Below are 18,183 nucleotides of genomic sequence, written 5' to 3'. Positions count from 1 at the left end.
CTGAGTCGATGATCTTAGCCTCCTCCTGAGGTTCCCACCAATGTTCTCGCTAAGCTGTGTGGCTGTGCAGTCAGCGACGAGGTCCAATGCAGGCCGCTCACTGGCTTTTATTTTGTACCTACCGCCCATACACAGAAATTTGAATGGGCAGCAAATTGCGGGCAGGCAGACTGTGCAGGAGGCAGTGCAGTATTGGTCCCCACCATCACAGATGCCAGTCTTCAACCAATTTGATTCACTCCACATCATCATCATCATAGGCAGTCCCTCGGAATCGAGGAAGACTTGCTTTCACTCTAAAAATGAGTCCTTAGGTTGCTGAACAGTTCAATACGAAAACCGCAGTCCCTGTCACAGGTGGGACAGATAGTTGTTGAGGGAAATGGTGGGTGGGACTGGTTTGTCGCACGCCCTTTCCGTTGCCTGCGCTTGATTTCTGCATGCTCTCGACGATGAGACTTGAGGTGCTCAGCACCCTCCCGGATGCACTTCCTCCACTTTGGCCAGGGACTCCCAGGTGTCGGTCGGGATCTTGCACTTTATCAGGGAGGCTTTGAGGGTGTCCTTGTAATGTTTCCTCTGCCCACCTTTGGCTCGTTTGCCGTGAAGGAGTTCCGAGTAGAGCGCTTGCTTTGGGAGTCTCGTGTCTGGCATGCAAACAATGTGGCCTGCCCAGCGGAGCTGATCAAGTGTGGTCAGTGCTTCAATGTTGGGGATGTTGGCCTGGTCGAGGACACTAACGTTGGTGCGTCTGTCCTTCCAGGGGATTTGTAGGATCGTGCGGAGACATCGTTGGTGGTATTTCTCCAGCGACTTGAGGTGTCTACTGTATATGGTCCACGTCTCTGAGCCATACAGGAGGGCGGGTATTACTACAGCCCTGTAGACCATGTGCTTGGTGGCAGATTTGAAGGCCTGATCTTCAAACACTCTTTTCCTCAGGCGGCCGAAGGCTGCACTGGCGCACTGGAGGCGGTGTTGAATCTCGTCGTCGATGTCTGCTCGCCACATGATATCAGGAAATGGCAGAACGTACTGGACACAGCAAAGGCTATGAGTCAAACAACATTCCTGTTGCAATGCTGAAGACCTGTGGTCCAGAGCTAGCTACGCCTTTAGTTCCAGTGCAGCTACAACACTGGCATCTACCCTTCAATGTGGACAATTGCCCAGGTATGTCCTGTGCACAAAAAGCAGGACAAATCCAACCTGGCCAATTACTGCCCCATCAGCGAAGTGATGGAAGGAGACAATAGCACTATCTAGCAACACTTACTCACCAATAACCTGTGCACCAATGCTCAGTTTGGGTTCTGCCCGGACCACTGGACTCCAGACCTCATTACAGCCTTCGTCCAACTATGGATACAATCCTGGAACTCCCTGTCTAACAGCATCGTGGGAGTACCTTCACCTCACAGACTGCAGCGGTTCAGGATGAAGGCTCACCACTCCCTTCTCAAGGGCAGCTAGGAATGGGCAATACCCATATCCATAAAAAGCAGGTGCCCCTCTATGGTACAAACATACCTGGAGCTTGCCATTCCCAAGAGACAGGAGAGCATGCTCATTGTTCACTAATATCACCAATAATGACTTCTACGCTTATAAGCCTCAGTACTTTACACGTGCTTGCATTAATTTGCATTGATCGGTGCAGAGGGAAGCGGGCAAGTCGGAGGGTCTCCTCGTGGGACTGCTCCTGGGCTTGGCCAAAGTTGCCATTAACCAGTCCAGGCAGTGAGCGGTCGAGGGGGTCGTTCAGCCCGACTGCCTGCCACTCTTCCATGGCTACGTGCGCACCAGGATGTCCCTGGAGATGGAGCACGCAGTGTCCACTGGTACGCTCATGACCTTCCGCGAGAGGTGGGCGCTGGAGGGACTGGAGTGCATCATCACCCCGGCAACCAAATTTTAATTTTAGCTAAGTTTCCTTTAAAGTTTTATTTAGAAATTTGTGGGTTCTAGTGTTCTTACCAAAAGGGGACACTTGATTAAAGTTATATATAAAATAGTTGTAGGAGGAAGAGTATATGGCGACAGATATGGAGTTTCACAGTTTTGGATCATATAAATCAGTCTGGTTCCTGAGTTTGACGTGTTGTGTATGGCTCTTTGAGTCTCTCTTATAGCTGAGCCTTCCTTTATTCAATCACGTGTCCATCAGACACTAATACAACTTGAATTTCAGAAGGATAAATTATATGCAAATTTCAAACCTACTATTTTAATAGTACTAACCGTTTGTGATCAATTTTTAAATTTGGTATAACAGCTTTTATCCCCCAGGGAACTGGGTAGTGTACTGCACACTGTCCTTGTAACCCTGGGTCCTGGATTCAAATACTTGCAGAGGTCTTACACGATATGAGTTTTGGGCAGTCTCAATCCATTCTCAACTGGTGTATGCCCACAATACAAAACTAGCCTTACAGTGGCAATCTCACTGAAACAGGCCAAAGCTGGCTGCAGTGGGAAATGGAAAATACCACACTGGTGCAGTAGGGGGTGCTCCTGAGGTTGGTGCTGAGGCATATTTGTCGAGCAAGATGGAAGGCGTTTTACTCTCTATCTAGCTATGCTCAATGCAAGCTCAAGGAACAGCACCTCATCGTTCGTTTAGACACTTTACAGCCTTCTGGACTCAACATCGAGTTCAACAATTTCAAAGCCTAACCGCTGCCAATCTTTGCCTCCCGCCTCCTGTTCCCCACCCCCCCACCCCACCCTACCCTCCGAGCGGGTTTCTTTTTTTCTCCTTGTCTCTAATGGCAGTTGGTCATTTCCCACCATTCACACTCTATCTTGACTAATGTTTCTCTAACTCCTGGTATTACCATTTGAATTTGGGCCATCATCTCTTTTGTCTCTCTAATCTCTCCTGTCTTCCACCCTATCACAGACCTTCCCTTTTGTTCCCCTCCTCCTTTCAGTGCTTGTTAAGAATCTGTTCTTTCCGAACACTCTCCGGTTCTGACGAAGGGTCATCGACCCGAAACGTTAACTCTGCTTCCTCTCCACAGATGCTGCCTGACCCGCTGAGATTTCCAGCATTTTCTGTTTTTATTCCAGATTCCAGCATCCGCAGTATTTTGCTTTTATGTTAAACCTGACCTGGAGTGCTTACTGCTAACACGGAGTTCCCCGAATGGGAAAGTGTTTCATTCATGAGCACGGACATCACTCGCCTTTAAACTATTTTGGCAGGGGGGGGCAGCTCCATGCTGCAGCATTAGAGAGGAGAAACAAGATGCACAGCGTACTGGGAGAGACAAACAGCATTAGAATAAAGAGTAGTTCAGAAATGGGAGGGATCAGACAAGGGGGAAATGACTAGGATGGGTTTGGAGTGCGTGTGCTTTAATGCCCACCATAATGTATTTGCTTCATGGGTTCTTTGCTTAAGAATTCATAGCAACACCGTGCTATTAAGAGCAAGTTGGTTGATTAGAAAAGGTTTAACAATTACACTACACATTACCAGTTCATCCACCAGGCTCACAACCACCTGCCTCATTGTGGACCCCCCGAATCCAACTGGCTGGAGTTTTATTGAGTCTTGTGAACATCACGTGACTGGCTAAGCCACTCCCAACTCAACAACTTCACAAACCTGTGAGCATACTCACAGGGGCATACATTACAGTTGATGAGCTGCAGGTAAAAATTGCCACAATGGTATTATGATATGCTGACATTGAAGGAAACCGAGTTCAAACAAGGGGTGGATTGGGAACGTAATACTACTGGCTACCGGGTATTCAGGGAAGATAGCGAAGGGAAAAACAAGGAGGAAGGTGGCAGCATTGATCAAAGATACTGGCTGGAATGTTCACGGGTAAGAACGGGTGGGTTGGAGGTGTGGGGGAAGTGAAAATTTTAATTATGTAAAACCCGCCTACTTTCAACATCCACTCAGGTGGGCGGGGGGCGGGCTGCCAGGATGCAGGTTGGAGATTTAAATATTATAACCAGGCTGAAGCCTCTACTTTAACCTGGTATTATTGCAGGCACCCCTGGGGTCCCGGGGTTCGGGATTGCCAGAGGCTGCCTCAGCCTTGGGGACAATCCTTGTGGGCCGGGAGGAGCAGGAATGTATCCTCCCAGCCCCACAAGCTCCCCCACCATCAGCCTGCCCTGTCCCCAGGGTCAGGGATCGGACCCCCGGGGACAGGGATCAGATCACTAGGTTGATTCTGGAGATGAAGGGGTTGTCTTATGAAGAAAGGTTGAGCAGGTTGGGCCTATACTCATTGGAGTTTAGAAGAATGAGAGGTGATCTTATTGAAACATATAAGATTCTGAGGGGGCTTGATAGGATAGATGTAGAGAGGATGTTTCCCCTCGTGGGGGTATCTAGAACTAGGGGGCATAGTTTCAGAATCAGGAAGGCGAATGGAATGTTGGCCTTCATTGCGAGAGAGATGGAGTACAAAAGCAGGGAGGTCCTGCTGCAACTGTATAGGGTATTGGTGAGGCCACACCTGGAGTACTGTGTGGAGTTTTGGTCACCTTACTTAAGGAAGGATATACTAGCTTTGGAAGGGGTACAGAGACGATTCACTAGGCTGATTCCGGAGATGAGGGGGTTACCTTATGACGATAGATTGAGGAGACTGGGTCTTTACTCGTTGGAGTTCAGAAGGATGAGGGGTGATCTTATAGAAACATTTAAAATAATGAAGGGGATAGACAGGATAGAGGCAGAGAGGTCGGGGAGACTAGAACTAGGGGGCACAGCCTCAAAATACGGGGGAGCCAATTTAAAACCGAGTTGAGAAGGAATTTCTTCTCCCAGAGGGTTGTGAATCTGTGGAATTCTCTGCCCAAGGAAGCAGTTGAGGCTAGCTCATTGAATGTATTCAAATCACAGATAGATAGATTTTTAATCAATAAGGGAATTAAGGGTTATGGGGAGCGGGCGGGTAAGTGGAGCTGAGTCCACGGCCAGATCAGCCGTGATCTTGTTGAATGGCGGAGCAGGCTCGAGGGGTTAGATGGCCTACTCCTGTTCCTAATTCATATGTTCTTATGTTCTTATTAATGTTGGGGAAGTCCAGAACCAGGGGTCACGGTCTAAGGATAAGGGGTAAACCATTTAGGACCGAGATGAGAAGAAACTTCTTCACCCAGAGAGTGGTAAACCTGTGGAATTATCTACCACAGAAAGTTGTTGAGGCCAATTCACTAAATATATTCAAAAAGGAGTTAGATGTAGTCCTTACTACTAGGGGGATCAAGGGGTATGGCGAGAAAGCAGGAATGAGGTACTGAAGTTGCATGTTCAGCCATGAACTCATTGAATGGTGGTGCAGGCTTGAAGTGCCGAATGGCCTACTCCTGCACCAATTTTCTATGTTTCTATATTAGAATAAGGGGTTGCCCATTTAAAATGGAAATGAGGAGGAATTTCTTCTCTGAGGGTCATGAATCTGTGGAATTCTCTACCCTAGAGAGCTGTGGAAGCTGGGTCATTGAATATATTTAAGGCTGAGATAGTCAGATTTTTGAACAATAAGGGAGTCGAGGGTTATGGGGAGCGGGCAGGGAAGTGGAGCTGAGGCCAAGATCAGATCAGCCATGATCTTATTGAATGGCGGAGCAGGCTCGAGGGGCCAAATGGCGAACTCCTGCTCCTACTTCTTATGTTCTTCTGCCTCGCGGGAATCGCGACTCAGCCCTGGGGGATTGGACCTTCCCCCACCTACCTAGTCCTGTGGCCTCCTGGTCTGGGTTCCCCGCACGGCTGGAAGCCAGCCCTTTCCGTCGCACGCACGCTGTGAAGTTCCCCGTAGCGTGCTGGGAAACCCAAACTTCCGGTTTCCCTGCCGTCCCCCCCGCACCATGTGATGAGACCTAGGAAAATGCAGCCCACTGATCTAGCACTGGAGGGGGATGATGTACTTGAGGGTTCAAAGACAGAATCTATTTGGTTAGAATTAAGGAATAATAAAGAAGCTATTACGGTGCTGAGTGTATACAATAGGCCACCAAATAGTGCGAAGGAGATAGGCAGGCAAATTTCAGAAAGTTGCAAGAACTATAAGAATAGTGATAATGAGGGACTTCAATTATCCTAATACAGACTGGGAAAATAACAGTGTTAAGGGCAAAGAGAGAGAGGAATTCATGAAATGTGTACAAGAGAACTTTCTTCATCAGTACGTTTCCAGCACAACAAGAAAGGAAGCAATTCTGGATTCTGGAGAATGAAGTGGGGCATGTTTCAGTGGGGGAGCATTTGGGAAACAGCGATCACAATATCATTAGGTTTAGACTTGTTATGGAAAAAGAGAAGGAAAAATCAAACTGGAAAATACTCAACTGGAAGAGAGCTGACTTCAGTGAGTTGAAAGGGGATCCAGCACAGGTGGATTGGAATCAAAGATTGGCAGATAAAACGGTTAATAATACAGTAGAGAACCAAGCTGAATACAGAAAGTACAGAGGACAAGTGAAATAAGAGGGGCAAGGAGAGTGTATGAGCACCATAAAAGTCTTTTATAAACATATAACTAGCAAAAGGGTAAAGGAAGGGTGGGGCTGATTAGGGACCAAAAAGGAGATATATGGTGGAGGGAGGCAGAAGGTATGAGGTACTGAGTACTTTGCAGCTGTGTTCACTAAAGAAGATACTACCAATGTCACAGTAAAGGAGGAGGTAGTAGAGAAATTGGATAGGATAAAAATAGATAAAGAGGAGCTATTTAAAAGGTTGGCCGTGCTGAAAGTAGAAAAGTCACCCGGGATGCATCCAAGGTTGCTGAGGGAAGGGTGGAGATATCAGAGGCTCTGGCCACAATCTTCCAATCCTCCTTCAATATGGGAGTGGTGCCAGAGGACTGGAGCATTGCAAATGTTCACCCCTGTTTAGAAATGGGAGGGGTGGGGGATAAACCCAGCAACTACAGGCCAGTCAGCCTAATGTCAGCAGTGAGGAAACTTTTAGAGACATTTATCTGAGACAAAATTGATTGTCGCTTGGAAAAATCTGGGTTAATAAATTACCAACATTATGTTAAAGGCAAACTGCATTTGACGCACTTGATTCTTTGATGAAGTAACAGAGAAGGTTCATGTTGTGTATAGGGACTTTCAAGAGGCATTTGATAAAGTGCCACATAATAGACTGGTTAGCAAAATTGAAGCCCGTGGGATTAAAGGGACAGTGGCAGCATGGTGCACTAAATTGGCTAAGGGACAGACAGCAGAGAGTAGTGGTGAACGGTTGTTTTTCAGACTGGAGGGATGTTTACAATGGTGTTCCCCAGGGGCCGGTATTGGAACGACTGCTCTTTTTGATGCATATTAATGACTTGAGTTGGGCAAACAGGGCATAATCTCAAAGTTTGCAGATGACACAGAAATGTAGCAAACAATGGGGATAGTAACAAGAGGATATAGACAGAGTGATGGAATGGCAGATGCCATTTAGTGCAAAGAAATGTGAAGTGATACATTTTGGTAGGAGGAATGAGGAGAGGCAATATAAACTAAATGAAAGAAAAGAAAGACTTGCATTTATAAAGCGCCTTTCACGACCACCGGATGTCTGAAAGCGCTTGAAGTACTTTTGGAGTGTAGTCACTGTCGTAATGTGGGTAATGCGGCAGCCAATTTGCACACAGTCAGCTCCCACACACAGCAATGTGATAATGATCAAGCCCGTGTGGTGGCTGGTTTGCAATGGTCACCACACGTTAAAAAATTCCACGCACAGGCATCTTCCACCCTTCAAGATTTAGTTCAGGATCGGGAATTTTAGGTCCTTCATTAAAACACCTGTGAACTTTTTGATGTGGAAGCAAATCATCCTTGATTCGAGGAACTGCCTATGATGATGATGATGGTAATGATCAGATAATCTGTTTTAGTGATGTTGATTGAGGGATAAATATTGGCCAGGACACCGGGGAGAACTCCCTGCTGTTCTTCAAAACAGTGGCATAGGATCTTTTACGTCCACCAGAGAGAGCAGACGGTGCCTCGGTTTAATATCTCATCTGAAAGACGGCACCTCCAACAGTGTAGTGCTCCCTCAGCACTGCATTGGAGCGTCAGCCTAGACTTTTTGTGCTCGAGACCCTGGAGTGGAACTTGGACCCACAACCTTCTGACTCCGAGGCGAGAGTGCTACCCACTGAGCCACAGCTGACACTATGGTTCAATTTTAAAAGGGATGTAGGAACAGAGAGACCTGGGGATACACCCAGCTCTTGTTTTGAAATGTAATCCTCAGGTGCTTCCGAACTCTGGAAATATTTTGGTAAAATTAGTCTTTGAAGGCGGCAGGAGAAGGGGAGAAGGCTGTTAAGAAGCATATGGGATCCCTTGGCTTTGTGAACCGAGGAATGGAGTGCAAAAGCAAGGAAGTTATGCTAAACCTTTATTAAATACTGGCTCGGCCCCAGCTGGAGTATTGTGGCCGATTCTGGGCACCACACTTTAGGAAGGATGTCAGGGCCTTAGAGAGGGTGCAGAGGAGATTTATTAGAATGGTACCAGGGTTGTGGGACTTTAGTTAAGTGGAGAGACTGGAGAAGCTGGGGCTGTTCTTGTTAGAGCAGAGAAGGTTAAGGGAAGATTTAATTGAGGTGTTCAAACTCAGGACAGGTTTTGAGAGAGTAAATAAGGAGAAACTCTTTCCGGTGGCAGGTGGATCGGTAAACAGAGGACACAGATTTATGGTGATTGGCAAAAGAACCAGAGGCGAGATGAGGAGAATGGTTTTAAGGCTGCAATCTCGATGCACTGTCTGAAAGGGTGGTGGAAGCAGATTCAATAGTAACTTTCAAAGCGGAATGAATAAATACTTGAAGGGGGAAAGCTGCAGGGCTATGGGACAAGGGAAGTGAAATGGGACTAATTGGATGGCATTTGAAAAGAACTGACATACCACGATGGGTCAAACGGCCTCTTTTTGTGCTGTGTCACTTTATGATCTTGCCTCGATGAGCACGATCTGCTGCAAAAGATAGTGGGCTCAGTTTTCCCCGAGCCCGTTTTCTGGTGTATTGCCAGAGTTACTCCCGTTTTTTTCTAGACCAGAAATGTGCCAGAAATATTTTGCCAAAGTTTCCCCGATCGATAATTCAAATTTGGCACCATGCCTCGTGTCCAGCCGCCTTGAGGGGTGGGGCCTGCTGTCTGCGCCAAAAAAACGATGCCCGCACCCTCTGCGCATGCGGGACAAAAAAAGTGACGTTTTTGATGTTATTTCAACGGATGCGCATGCGCAGTTCAGCTCCAGGTTGGCAATCGGCCATTTTTAAAGAGCCAGTTGTGTGTGTGTGAGAAGGAGTGCTGTGTGAGAGCATTGGAAAAATCGGGGCTGCAGCAGTACAAGATGAAACGGGGTGCAAGGACCAAGAATTTCTTGCAGGGTGAAGTTGGAGGCACTAGTTACTGTGATTGAGAACAGATGGCAGGAGCTGGACACCAGCAGAGGTCACACAAAAGTTCCACCCAAAGAAATGAAGGAACCAACTTGCAGAAGATTACTGTGCAATGGTGACCACCCCGAGGTCTGGAGGCCAGTGCAAAAAGTAATGGCAGGACCTTGGTCAAGTAGTTAGTGTAAGTAATATTTTCATTTATTCAATGCAATTACAATTGTAAATGTGACCAGCTGTATATGTCCCACCCAGCAGAAAGCCACCCTCTCTAAAAAGTTGCATTTTCATCTTTGCAGAGCAAAGTAGCACACAACAAACGAGAAAGAACTCGAACAGGAGGAGGCCCGGCAAACCTGCAGCCACTGACACCCTTGGAAAAGAGGGTCGCTGCTTTGATGGGACCAGCCTGGGGAAAAGCAACCACCACTGCACAAGCTGGGCCCACACTCGAGGGAGAGGGTAAGTCCTGCAAATGCCACAGTCTGGCTTTGCTAAATGTTGAGTACTGCGTGGGCTAGCTATGCTTCGGTTCCTGGGGATGTCTCCGTCAGCTACGCTTCGGTTGATGCAATGTGCTATCATTCATCAAATCAGCCTGCTGCCTGCGCTGTGTGAGCCTCCTCATGCCACCCACCCTGCCCCCTCCTCTGCTGCTAACCATTTGTCTGTGTTTTGTTATATTTTGCAGAACTTGAGGCTGACCCTGACGATGTAGAAGAAAATTCAGACGAGGACCAACCTGAACAGGATTATATCTTCGAATCCAACCCTCCAGACCAAGAACATGGGGTGAGGGGGAGGGGGAAGGGGCGGGGGGGGAATGAAGCCCCCACTGTTTTACTGACTTTGGAGGAGCTGCCGCTCATTGCAGTGCCAGCCCCTTCCGTGACTAGTGGTTTGAATGGTGGTTGGACATTCCATGGTTTCCAAATGTTTGAAGCTGTGGGTCCCAGTGGTGTGGTGCAGCAGGGCACACCCAGGGCCCCACCGTCCCAGGCTGCGGGTCCCAGTGGTGGGGTGCGAACCACACCTGTGGGGAGAAGTGGAAGGAGTGCTCGACCATGCTCTCCTGAGGTGCAGGATCTAACAGATGTGATCCAGATGATGTCATTGAGTGCAGAGAGCATTGACCTTACCTGATCACTCCTGGACACCATCGGTGGGGTGAGTGATCAGGTAGCGGGACTGCCGGGAGAAGTAACAGCAATGACACAAGAAATGGGAAAGATATCCAGGACCATCAGTGAGGGAATAGTAGCCATGAGGGAGGGAATGTCACAGGTAGCAGATGCGTCGTCCGTGACCATCAGGGAGGGAATGTCAGAGATGGTGCAAACACTGTCACTGAACATGAGGGAGGGAATGTTGCAGATCGTTGAGACACTGTCAGGGCGCATGAGGGACGGCATGTTGGAGTTAGCTGCTGCAATAAGGGAACACGCCCAGACCCAGCGCCCATTGACAGAATCAACTGCCACTCCCACTCCAATCCCCAGGCCAGCCTCTGAAGAGGCCCAAGCCGGGCCCTCCACATTGCTGCCTGCCGCCACCTTCCCCCCGCCCCCCACAACCCGCCTCAACAGGTGCGCACTACCCGAGATGTCAGAAAGAATAAGCTTGGTACCAACCCCAGGAACACCGCTCCACTGCCTGCGGGCAGGGGTGGAGTCACCAAGAATAAGCGCGGCGGGCAGTCGTGGAATAAGGCGGAGGAGAGATGGGTGCAGCCTTTCTTTGCTGCTATTGTTGTTGTTGTTATTATTGTTACTGTTGTTCTCAAATTAAAAGTTTTGTGCAAGTTTTGTAAATTTACACGCTTATTAGTAAGTGATCTTAAAGTTTTTAAGTGATCTTAAAGTTTGTGAGTGATCGGAACTGAACACTTTAAAGTTTGATACAAGAATAATTTTATTAAAGTTAAATTAAGTACAAACTGTTTGTTAAACTTTGGAATAAAATATATTTTACATTAAAACTGAATAATTTCCATTATTTGTTCGATTATTAAAACTTCTTCTCTTCCCCCCCCCGCCCCCCGCCCCCAACTAATTGCAGTCTTGTGACTTCTCCTATTCTCTCTCCCCACCCCTACCCCCACTCCTCCCCCAGAGACATTGTAGTCTTCAGAAGCCTTCCGATCGACACCTCGCTCCCCGGGCTCAGTGCATAAGCCTTCTGATCGGTCGGCACGTCCCTCTCCCCCCCGGGCTTGTTTTCCAGCCGAGCCCCAAGCCCCTGTGTCCGGGTGCGGGGCCAATTCTGCCGGCCAAAGCTACGACTGTCCAGCCCTGCTTGAAGACGTTCGGTGATGGCGTGTGAGTAAGAAAAAAAATGAAATCTTCTGAAATTCCAAAAACTTCCATTTACTACGTTGGCAGGTAAAAAAAAGTTGAACTTTATTATTGATTTCTACAGTGTTCTTGACTCCTTCCAAAATCTGCGATTAAAAACAATGGCGTCTTTCAGTGCCGATTTATCACTGTGCGCTGCTTTCTGCTAACTCACCAGAAGGTTTTACGGGAGTGGCCAGATACGCCGAACAAGGAGGAAACATTTTTGGCTAAACTACGAAAACCAGCGCAGACATGAGGGAACGCCCCTTATTACATCAAAAAGAACTCGCCTAGAAAAATTGTAACTAACTCAGTAACGCCAGTGAAGATTGCAAGGGGAAATTTTGAAAAAAATAAATACTCCAGGAAAAACGGCGCAAATGACCCAGGAAAATTGAGCTCATTGTTCCACATTTTATCCTTTTTGAAATCCCAGCCACATTTCTGATAGATATTATTATTTCACGGAAAGTACTCTGACTTTCCTTGGCAGTGCCAAGTATTGGGTGGCATGACCCTATTTGTAAGCAGTTGAGAGATGAAAGTAGATATGGTCTCAGGTTCAATAGCTAAACTCAGCCAAACAGACACTGGGGCTGCTACAACTGGCCTTGGTGTCCTTTCATCGTGAAATAGGAAAATAAATCAGCTATGCTTCCACTTCATTGTCCCGTGATTTCCTCTATGAAGTATGAGTGTGATGAGTGTAGGCGAGGACACGATAGGGCTCCCCATGCTCAATGTACCTTGGTAACACGCACACACCTCGGCTCACGTACCAAGAATGGCTGGCTCTGCTGCACAGAAGGGCAGGAAAAAGAGTGGGAGAGCGATAGTGATGGGGGATTTCATTGTAAGGGGAATAGATAGGCATTTCTGCGGCCGCAACCGAGACTCCAGGATGGTATGTTGCCTCCCTGGTGCAAGGGTCAAGGATGTCTCGGAGCAGGTGCAGGACATTCTGAAAAGGGAGGGTGAACAGCCAGTTGTCGTGGTGCATATAGGTACCAACGATATAGGTAAAAAAAACGGGATGAGGTCCTACGAGACGAATTTAGGGAGCTAGGAGCTAAATTTAAAAGTAGGACCTCAAAAGTAGCAATCTCAGGATTGCTATCAGTGCCACGTGCTAGTCAGAGTAGGAATTGCAGGATAGCTCAGATGAATACGTGGCTTGAGGAGTGGTGCAGCAGGGAGGGATTCAAATTCCTGGGACATTGGAACCGGTTCTGGGGGAGGTGGGACCAGTACAAACCGGACGGTCTGCACCTGGGCAGGACCGGAACCAATGTCCTAGGGGGAGTGTTTGCTAGTGCTGTTGGGGAGAGTTAAACTAATATGGCAGGGGAATGGGAATCTATGCAGGGAGACAGAGGGAAATAAAATGGAGTCAGAAGCAAAAGATAGAAAGTAGAATAGTAAAAGTGGAGGGCAGAGAAACCTAAGGCAAAAAACAAAAAGGGCCACATTACAGCAAAATTCTAAAGGGGCAAAGTGTGTTAAAAAGACAAGCCTGAAGGCTCTGTGCCTCAATGTGAGGAGTATTCAGAATAAGGTGGACGAATTAACTGCGCAGATGTAATTGGCATCACGGAGACATGGCTCCAGGGTGACCAAGGCTGGGAACTCAACATCCAAGGGTCTTCAGCATTTAGGAAGGATAGACAGAAAGGAAAAGGAGACGGGGTGGTGTTGTTGGTTAAAGAGGAAACTAATGCAATTGCAAGGAGGGACATTAGCCTGGGTGATGTGGAATCGGTATGGTGGAGCTGTGGAATTCCAAAGGGCAGAGAACGCTAGTGGGAGTTGTGTACAGACCACCAAACAGTAGTAGTGAGGTTACGGACAGCATCAAACAAGAAATAAGGGACGTGTACAATAAAGATACAGCAGTTATCATGGGCGACTTTAATCTGCATATTGATTGGGCTAACCAAACTGGTAGCAATGCGGTGGAGGAGGATTTCCTGGAGTGTGTTAGGGATGGTATTCTAGACCAACATGTTGAGGAACCAACTAGAGAGCTGGCCATCCTAGACTGGGTGATGTGTAATGAGAAGGGACTAATTAGCAATCTTGTTGTGCGAGGCCCCTTGGGGAAGAGTGACCATAATATGGTAGAATTCTTTATTAAGATGGAGAGTGACACAGTTAATTCGGAAACTTAGGGTCCTGAACTTAAGGAAAGGTAACTTCGACAGTATGAGCCGTGAATTGGCTAGAATAGACTGGCAAAGGATACTTAAAAGGTTGACAGTGGATAAGCAATGGCAAACATTTAAAGGTCACATGGATGAACTTCAGCAATTGTACATCCCTGTCTGGAGAAAAATAAAACGGGGAAGGTGGCTCAACCATGGCTAACAAGGGAAATTAAGGATAGTGTTAACACCAAGGAAAAGGCATATAATTTGGCTAGAAAAAACAACAAACCTGAGGACTGGGAGAAATTTAGAATTCAATAGAGGAAGACTAAGCGTTTAATTAAGAGGGGTAAAATAGAGTACGAGAGGAAGCTTGCAGGGAACATAAAAACTGACTTCAAAAGCTTCTAAAGATTTGTGAAGAGAAAAAGATTAGTGAAGACAAACGTAGGTCCCTTGCAGTTGGATTCAGGTGAATTTATAATGGGGAGCAAAGAAATGGCAGACCAATTGAACAAATACTTCAGTTCTGTCTTCACGAAGGAAGACACAAATAACCTTCCGAATGTACTAGGGGAGAGTAGGTCTAGTGAGAAGGAGGAACTGAAGGATATCCTTATTAGGCGGGAAATTGTGTTAGGGAAATTGATGGGATTGAAGGCCGATAAATCTCCCGGGGCCTGATAGTCTGCATCCCAGAGTACTTAAGGAAGTGGCCCTAGAAATAGTGGATGCATTAGTGATCATTTTCCAACAGTCTATCGACTCTGGATCAGTTCCTATGGACTGGAGGGTAGCTAATGTAACACAACTTTTTAAAAAAGGAGGGAGAGAGAAAACGGGTAATTATAGACCGGTTAGCCTGACATCAGTAGTGGGGAAAATGTTGGAATCAATCATTAAGGATGAAATAGCAGCGCATTTGGAAAGCAGTGACAGGATTGGACCAAGTCAGCATGGATTTATGAAAGGGAAATCATGCTTGACAAATCTTCTGGAATGTTTTGAGGATGTAATTAGCAGAGTGGACAAGGGAGAACCAGTGGATGTGGTGTATTTGGACTTTCAAAAGGCTTTTGACAAGGTCCCGCACAAGAGATTGGTGTGCAAAATCAAAGCGCATGGTATTGGGGGTAATGTACTGACGTGGATAGAGAATTGGTTGGCAGACAGGAAGCAGAGAGTCGGGATAAACGGGTCCTTTTCAGAATGGCAGGCAGTGACCAGTGGAGTGCCGTAGGGATCAGTGGTGGGACCTCAGCTCTTTACAATATACATTAACGATTTAGATGAAGGAATTTGAGTGTAATATCTCCAAGTTTGCGGATGACACTAAACTGGGTGGCGGTGTGAGCTGTGAGGAGGATGCTAAGAGGCTGCAGGGTGACTTGGACAGGTTAGGTGCATGGCAGATGCAGTATAATGTGGATAAATGTGAGGTTATCCATTTTGGGGGCAAAAACACGAAGGCAGAATATTATCTGGATGGCGGCAGATTAGGAAAAGAGGAGGTGCAACGAGACCTGGGTGTCATGTTTCATCAGTCACTGAAAGTGAGCATGCAGGTACAGCAGGCAGTGAAGAAGGTAAATGGTATGTTGGGCTTCATAGCTAGGGGATTTGAGTATAGCAGCAGGGAGGTCTTACTGCAGTTATACAGGGCCTTACTGAGGCCTCACCTGGAATATTGTGTTCAGTTTTGATCTCCTAATCTGAGGAAAGACGTTCTTGCTATTGAGGGAGTGCAGCGATGGTTCACCAGACTAATTCTAGGGATGGCTGGGCTGTCATATGAGGAGAGACTGGATCAACTGGGCCTTTATTTACTGGAGTTTAGAAGGATGAGAGGGGATCTCATAGAAACGTATAAGATTCTGACGGGACTGGACAGGTTAGATGTGGGAAGAATGTTCCCGATGTTGGGGAAGTCCAGAACCAGGGGACATAGTCTTAGGATAAGGGGTAGGCCATTTAGGATTGAGATGAGGAGAAACTTCTTTACTCAGAGAGTTGTTAACCTATAGAATTCCCAGCCACAGAGAGTTGTTAATGCCAGTTCATTGTATATATTCAAGAGGGAGTTAGATATGGCCCTTATGGCTAAGGGGATCAAGGGGTAGGGAGAGAAAGAAGGAAAGGGATACCGAGGGAATGATCAGCCATGATCTTATTGAATGGCGTGCAGGCTTGAAGAGCCGAATGGCCTACTCCTGTAGCTATTTTCTATGTTTCTAATAGCTGCTGGAGGAAAGCACCTGAAGCCTGTGGAATCATACTGCAGCTTCAGGAGAGGAGAGGAGAACATTGTGTAAAGTCATGTCCCTGCAGTACAGATTCACACGAGGCACATACTGAAGTCAAGGTCACTCAGGACCTGCACCTTTATTACACAGCTCTCGAATGCCACACTTGCCTGAGACCTGTCCTTATATACCTGTCTGGGACAGATATCCAGTGTCTCCTGCAAGTGCACCCCTGGTGGTAAGGTAAGCTTGTGGTTACAGGTCATCTCTGGTTACAGTCATGTATAGCATGGTAAGATACAGTTATGAACAGTAGTGTGAGATACATGACATCACCCACCCCCAAGGTCTTATTGTCTTTATAGGTTCAGTCTCTCAGGTGGTCTACGTTCTCGCGTGGAGCATCTTAATTGTGGTTCAGTTGTTTGCCTTGGTGCCAGTTGTTCTTTCGGGGTGATCGCCTGGGCTGTCTGTGTCGTTCAGTATGATTGTTGGTGTCTCGCTTGGGCTGTCTGTTGGGATTGCCCTTTCCTCAGGTTGTTCCCTCTCTCTGTCCACCAGGTGTGGTGTGAGTTCCACATTGTAGTCTGCCTCTGGTTCTGCAGTGTTGTTGGTAAATCTACTTTTGACTTGGTCTACACGCCTCCGGCAGATTTGGCCATTGTCCATTTGTACCACCAGTCGCCTGTTTCCTTCCTTGCCTGTTACTGTCCCTGAAAGCCATTTGAGACCCCTGCCATAGTTTAGCACAAACACTTTGTCCCCTATCTCATTCCACCTCCCCCTCGAATTTCAGTCATGGTACTCTGTTAGCTTACGGCGCTTTGCCTCAACGATTTCATGCATGTCTGGGAGGATTAATGAGAGCCTTGTCTTTAAGGTCTATTTCATTAATAGTTGCACGGGGGGGAACTCCAGTCAATGAATGCGGACGAGATATGTATGCCAGCAGCAGTCGCGACAGGCGGCCCTGCAGCGTGGGACCTTGGATTTTAAGCATGCCTTGTTTAATGATCTGCACTGCTCACTCCGCCTGGCCGTTGGAGGCCAGCTTGAACGGTGCCGTCTTAACGTGATTTATGCCGTGGTCACTTAGAAAATCTTGGAATTCTGCGCTGGTGAAGCACGGACTATTGTCACTGACCAATATGTCAGGAATGCCGTGCATTGCGAACATGGTTCCAAAGCTCTCCACATTGGTGGAGATGGTGCATTCAATCCACTTAGAAAAGACATCTACAACTACAAGGAACATTTTGCCCATGAATGGGCCCGCATAGTCATGGTTTGGTGGGCCAGGGCCAGGGGCTCAGGGGGGCCTCCCTGGGGGCATTACTGAGTTGGGCACAGATGGTGCACCATCGGACGCAGAGCTCCAAGTCCGCGTCAATGCCAGGCTACCAGATGTGGATCTGGCTATGGCCTTCGTGAGAACGATCCCCGGGTGCTCGCGGTGGAGCTCCCGGACAAATGCCTCTCTGCCTCACAGAGGCATGACTATTCGGCTGCCCCACATCAGGCAGTCTGCTTGAAGTGATAGCTCATACATGCACCTATGGAAAGGTTTGATCTCCTCGGGGCAGGCATCGCGAGCCTCTGCCCAGTCACCGGTTAGGATACATCTTTTTACTCGGGATAACGTGGGGTCACTGGTCGTCCAGGCTCTGATTTGGCGAGACGTCATGGGCGAACCTGTGGACTCAAAGGCATTCATTGCCATGACTATCTCACAGTCCTGTTTGTCGGACCCTTCCGTGGTCACCAGGGGTAGCCTGCTAAGCGCATCGGCACAGTTGTCTGTGCCTGGTCTGTGCCTTATTGTGTAATCGTAAGACGCCAGCATGAGTGCCCACCGTTGAATGCACGCCGAGGCGTTGGTGTTTATTGCCTTGCTCCCGGATAGGAGGGACGTGAGGGGCTTGTGGTCGGTTTCTAACGCGAACTTGGCCCCAAAAAGGTATTGGTGCATCTTTTTGACACCGTACATGTACGCGAGCGCCTCCTTCTCCACCATTCCGTACCTGCGCTCCGCCCGCGAAAGTGACCTGGAGGCATAAGCTATGGGTTG

The 18,183-nt window shown here is 47.6% G+C and overlaps 1 protein-coding gene across 1 annotated transcript in view; it reads left to right on the top strand.

The window, feature by feature from the left end:
- Window positions 1–1,022: 1,022 nt before the first annotated feature.
- Window positions 1,023–18,183, top strand: part of LOC139241858 (complement factor B-like) — a gene marked incomplete at its 3' end in the record, with an annotated part of 59,596 nt that continues 42,435 nt past the window's right edge. Inside the window, exons 1-2 of the mRNA XM_070870099.1 lie at window positions 1,023–1,173; window positions 10,084–10,184. Coding sequence (XP_070726200.1) covers window positions 1,023–1,173; window positions 10,084–10,184 — 252 coding nt within the window. The remainder of the gene's footprint in view (window positions 1,174–10,083; window positions 10,185–18,183) is intronic.

This window comes from Pristiophorus japonicus, unplaced genomic scaffold, assembly GCF_044704955.1.
Source record: "Pristiophorus japonicus isolate sPriJap1 unplaced genomic scaffold, sPriJap1.hap1 HAP1_SCAFFOLD_1139, whole genome shotgun sequence".
In the NCBI taxonomy this organism is placed as follows: Eukaryota; Metazoa; Chordata; class Chondrichthyes; family Pristiophoridae; genus Pristiophorus; species Pristiophorus japonicus.
This window is presented reverse-complemented; position numbering and strand designations above follow the sequence as displayed.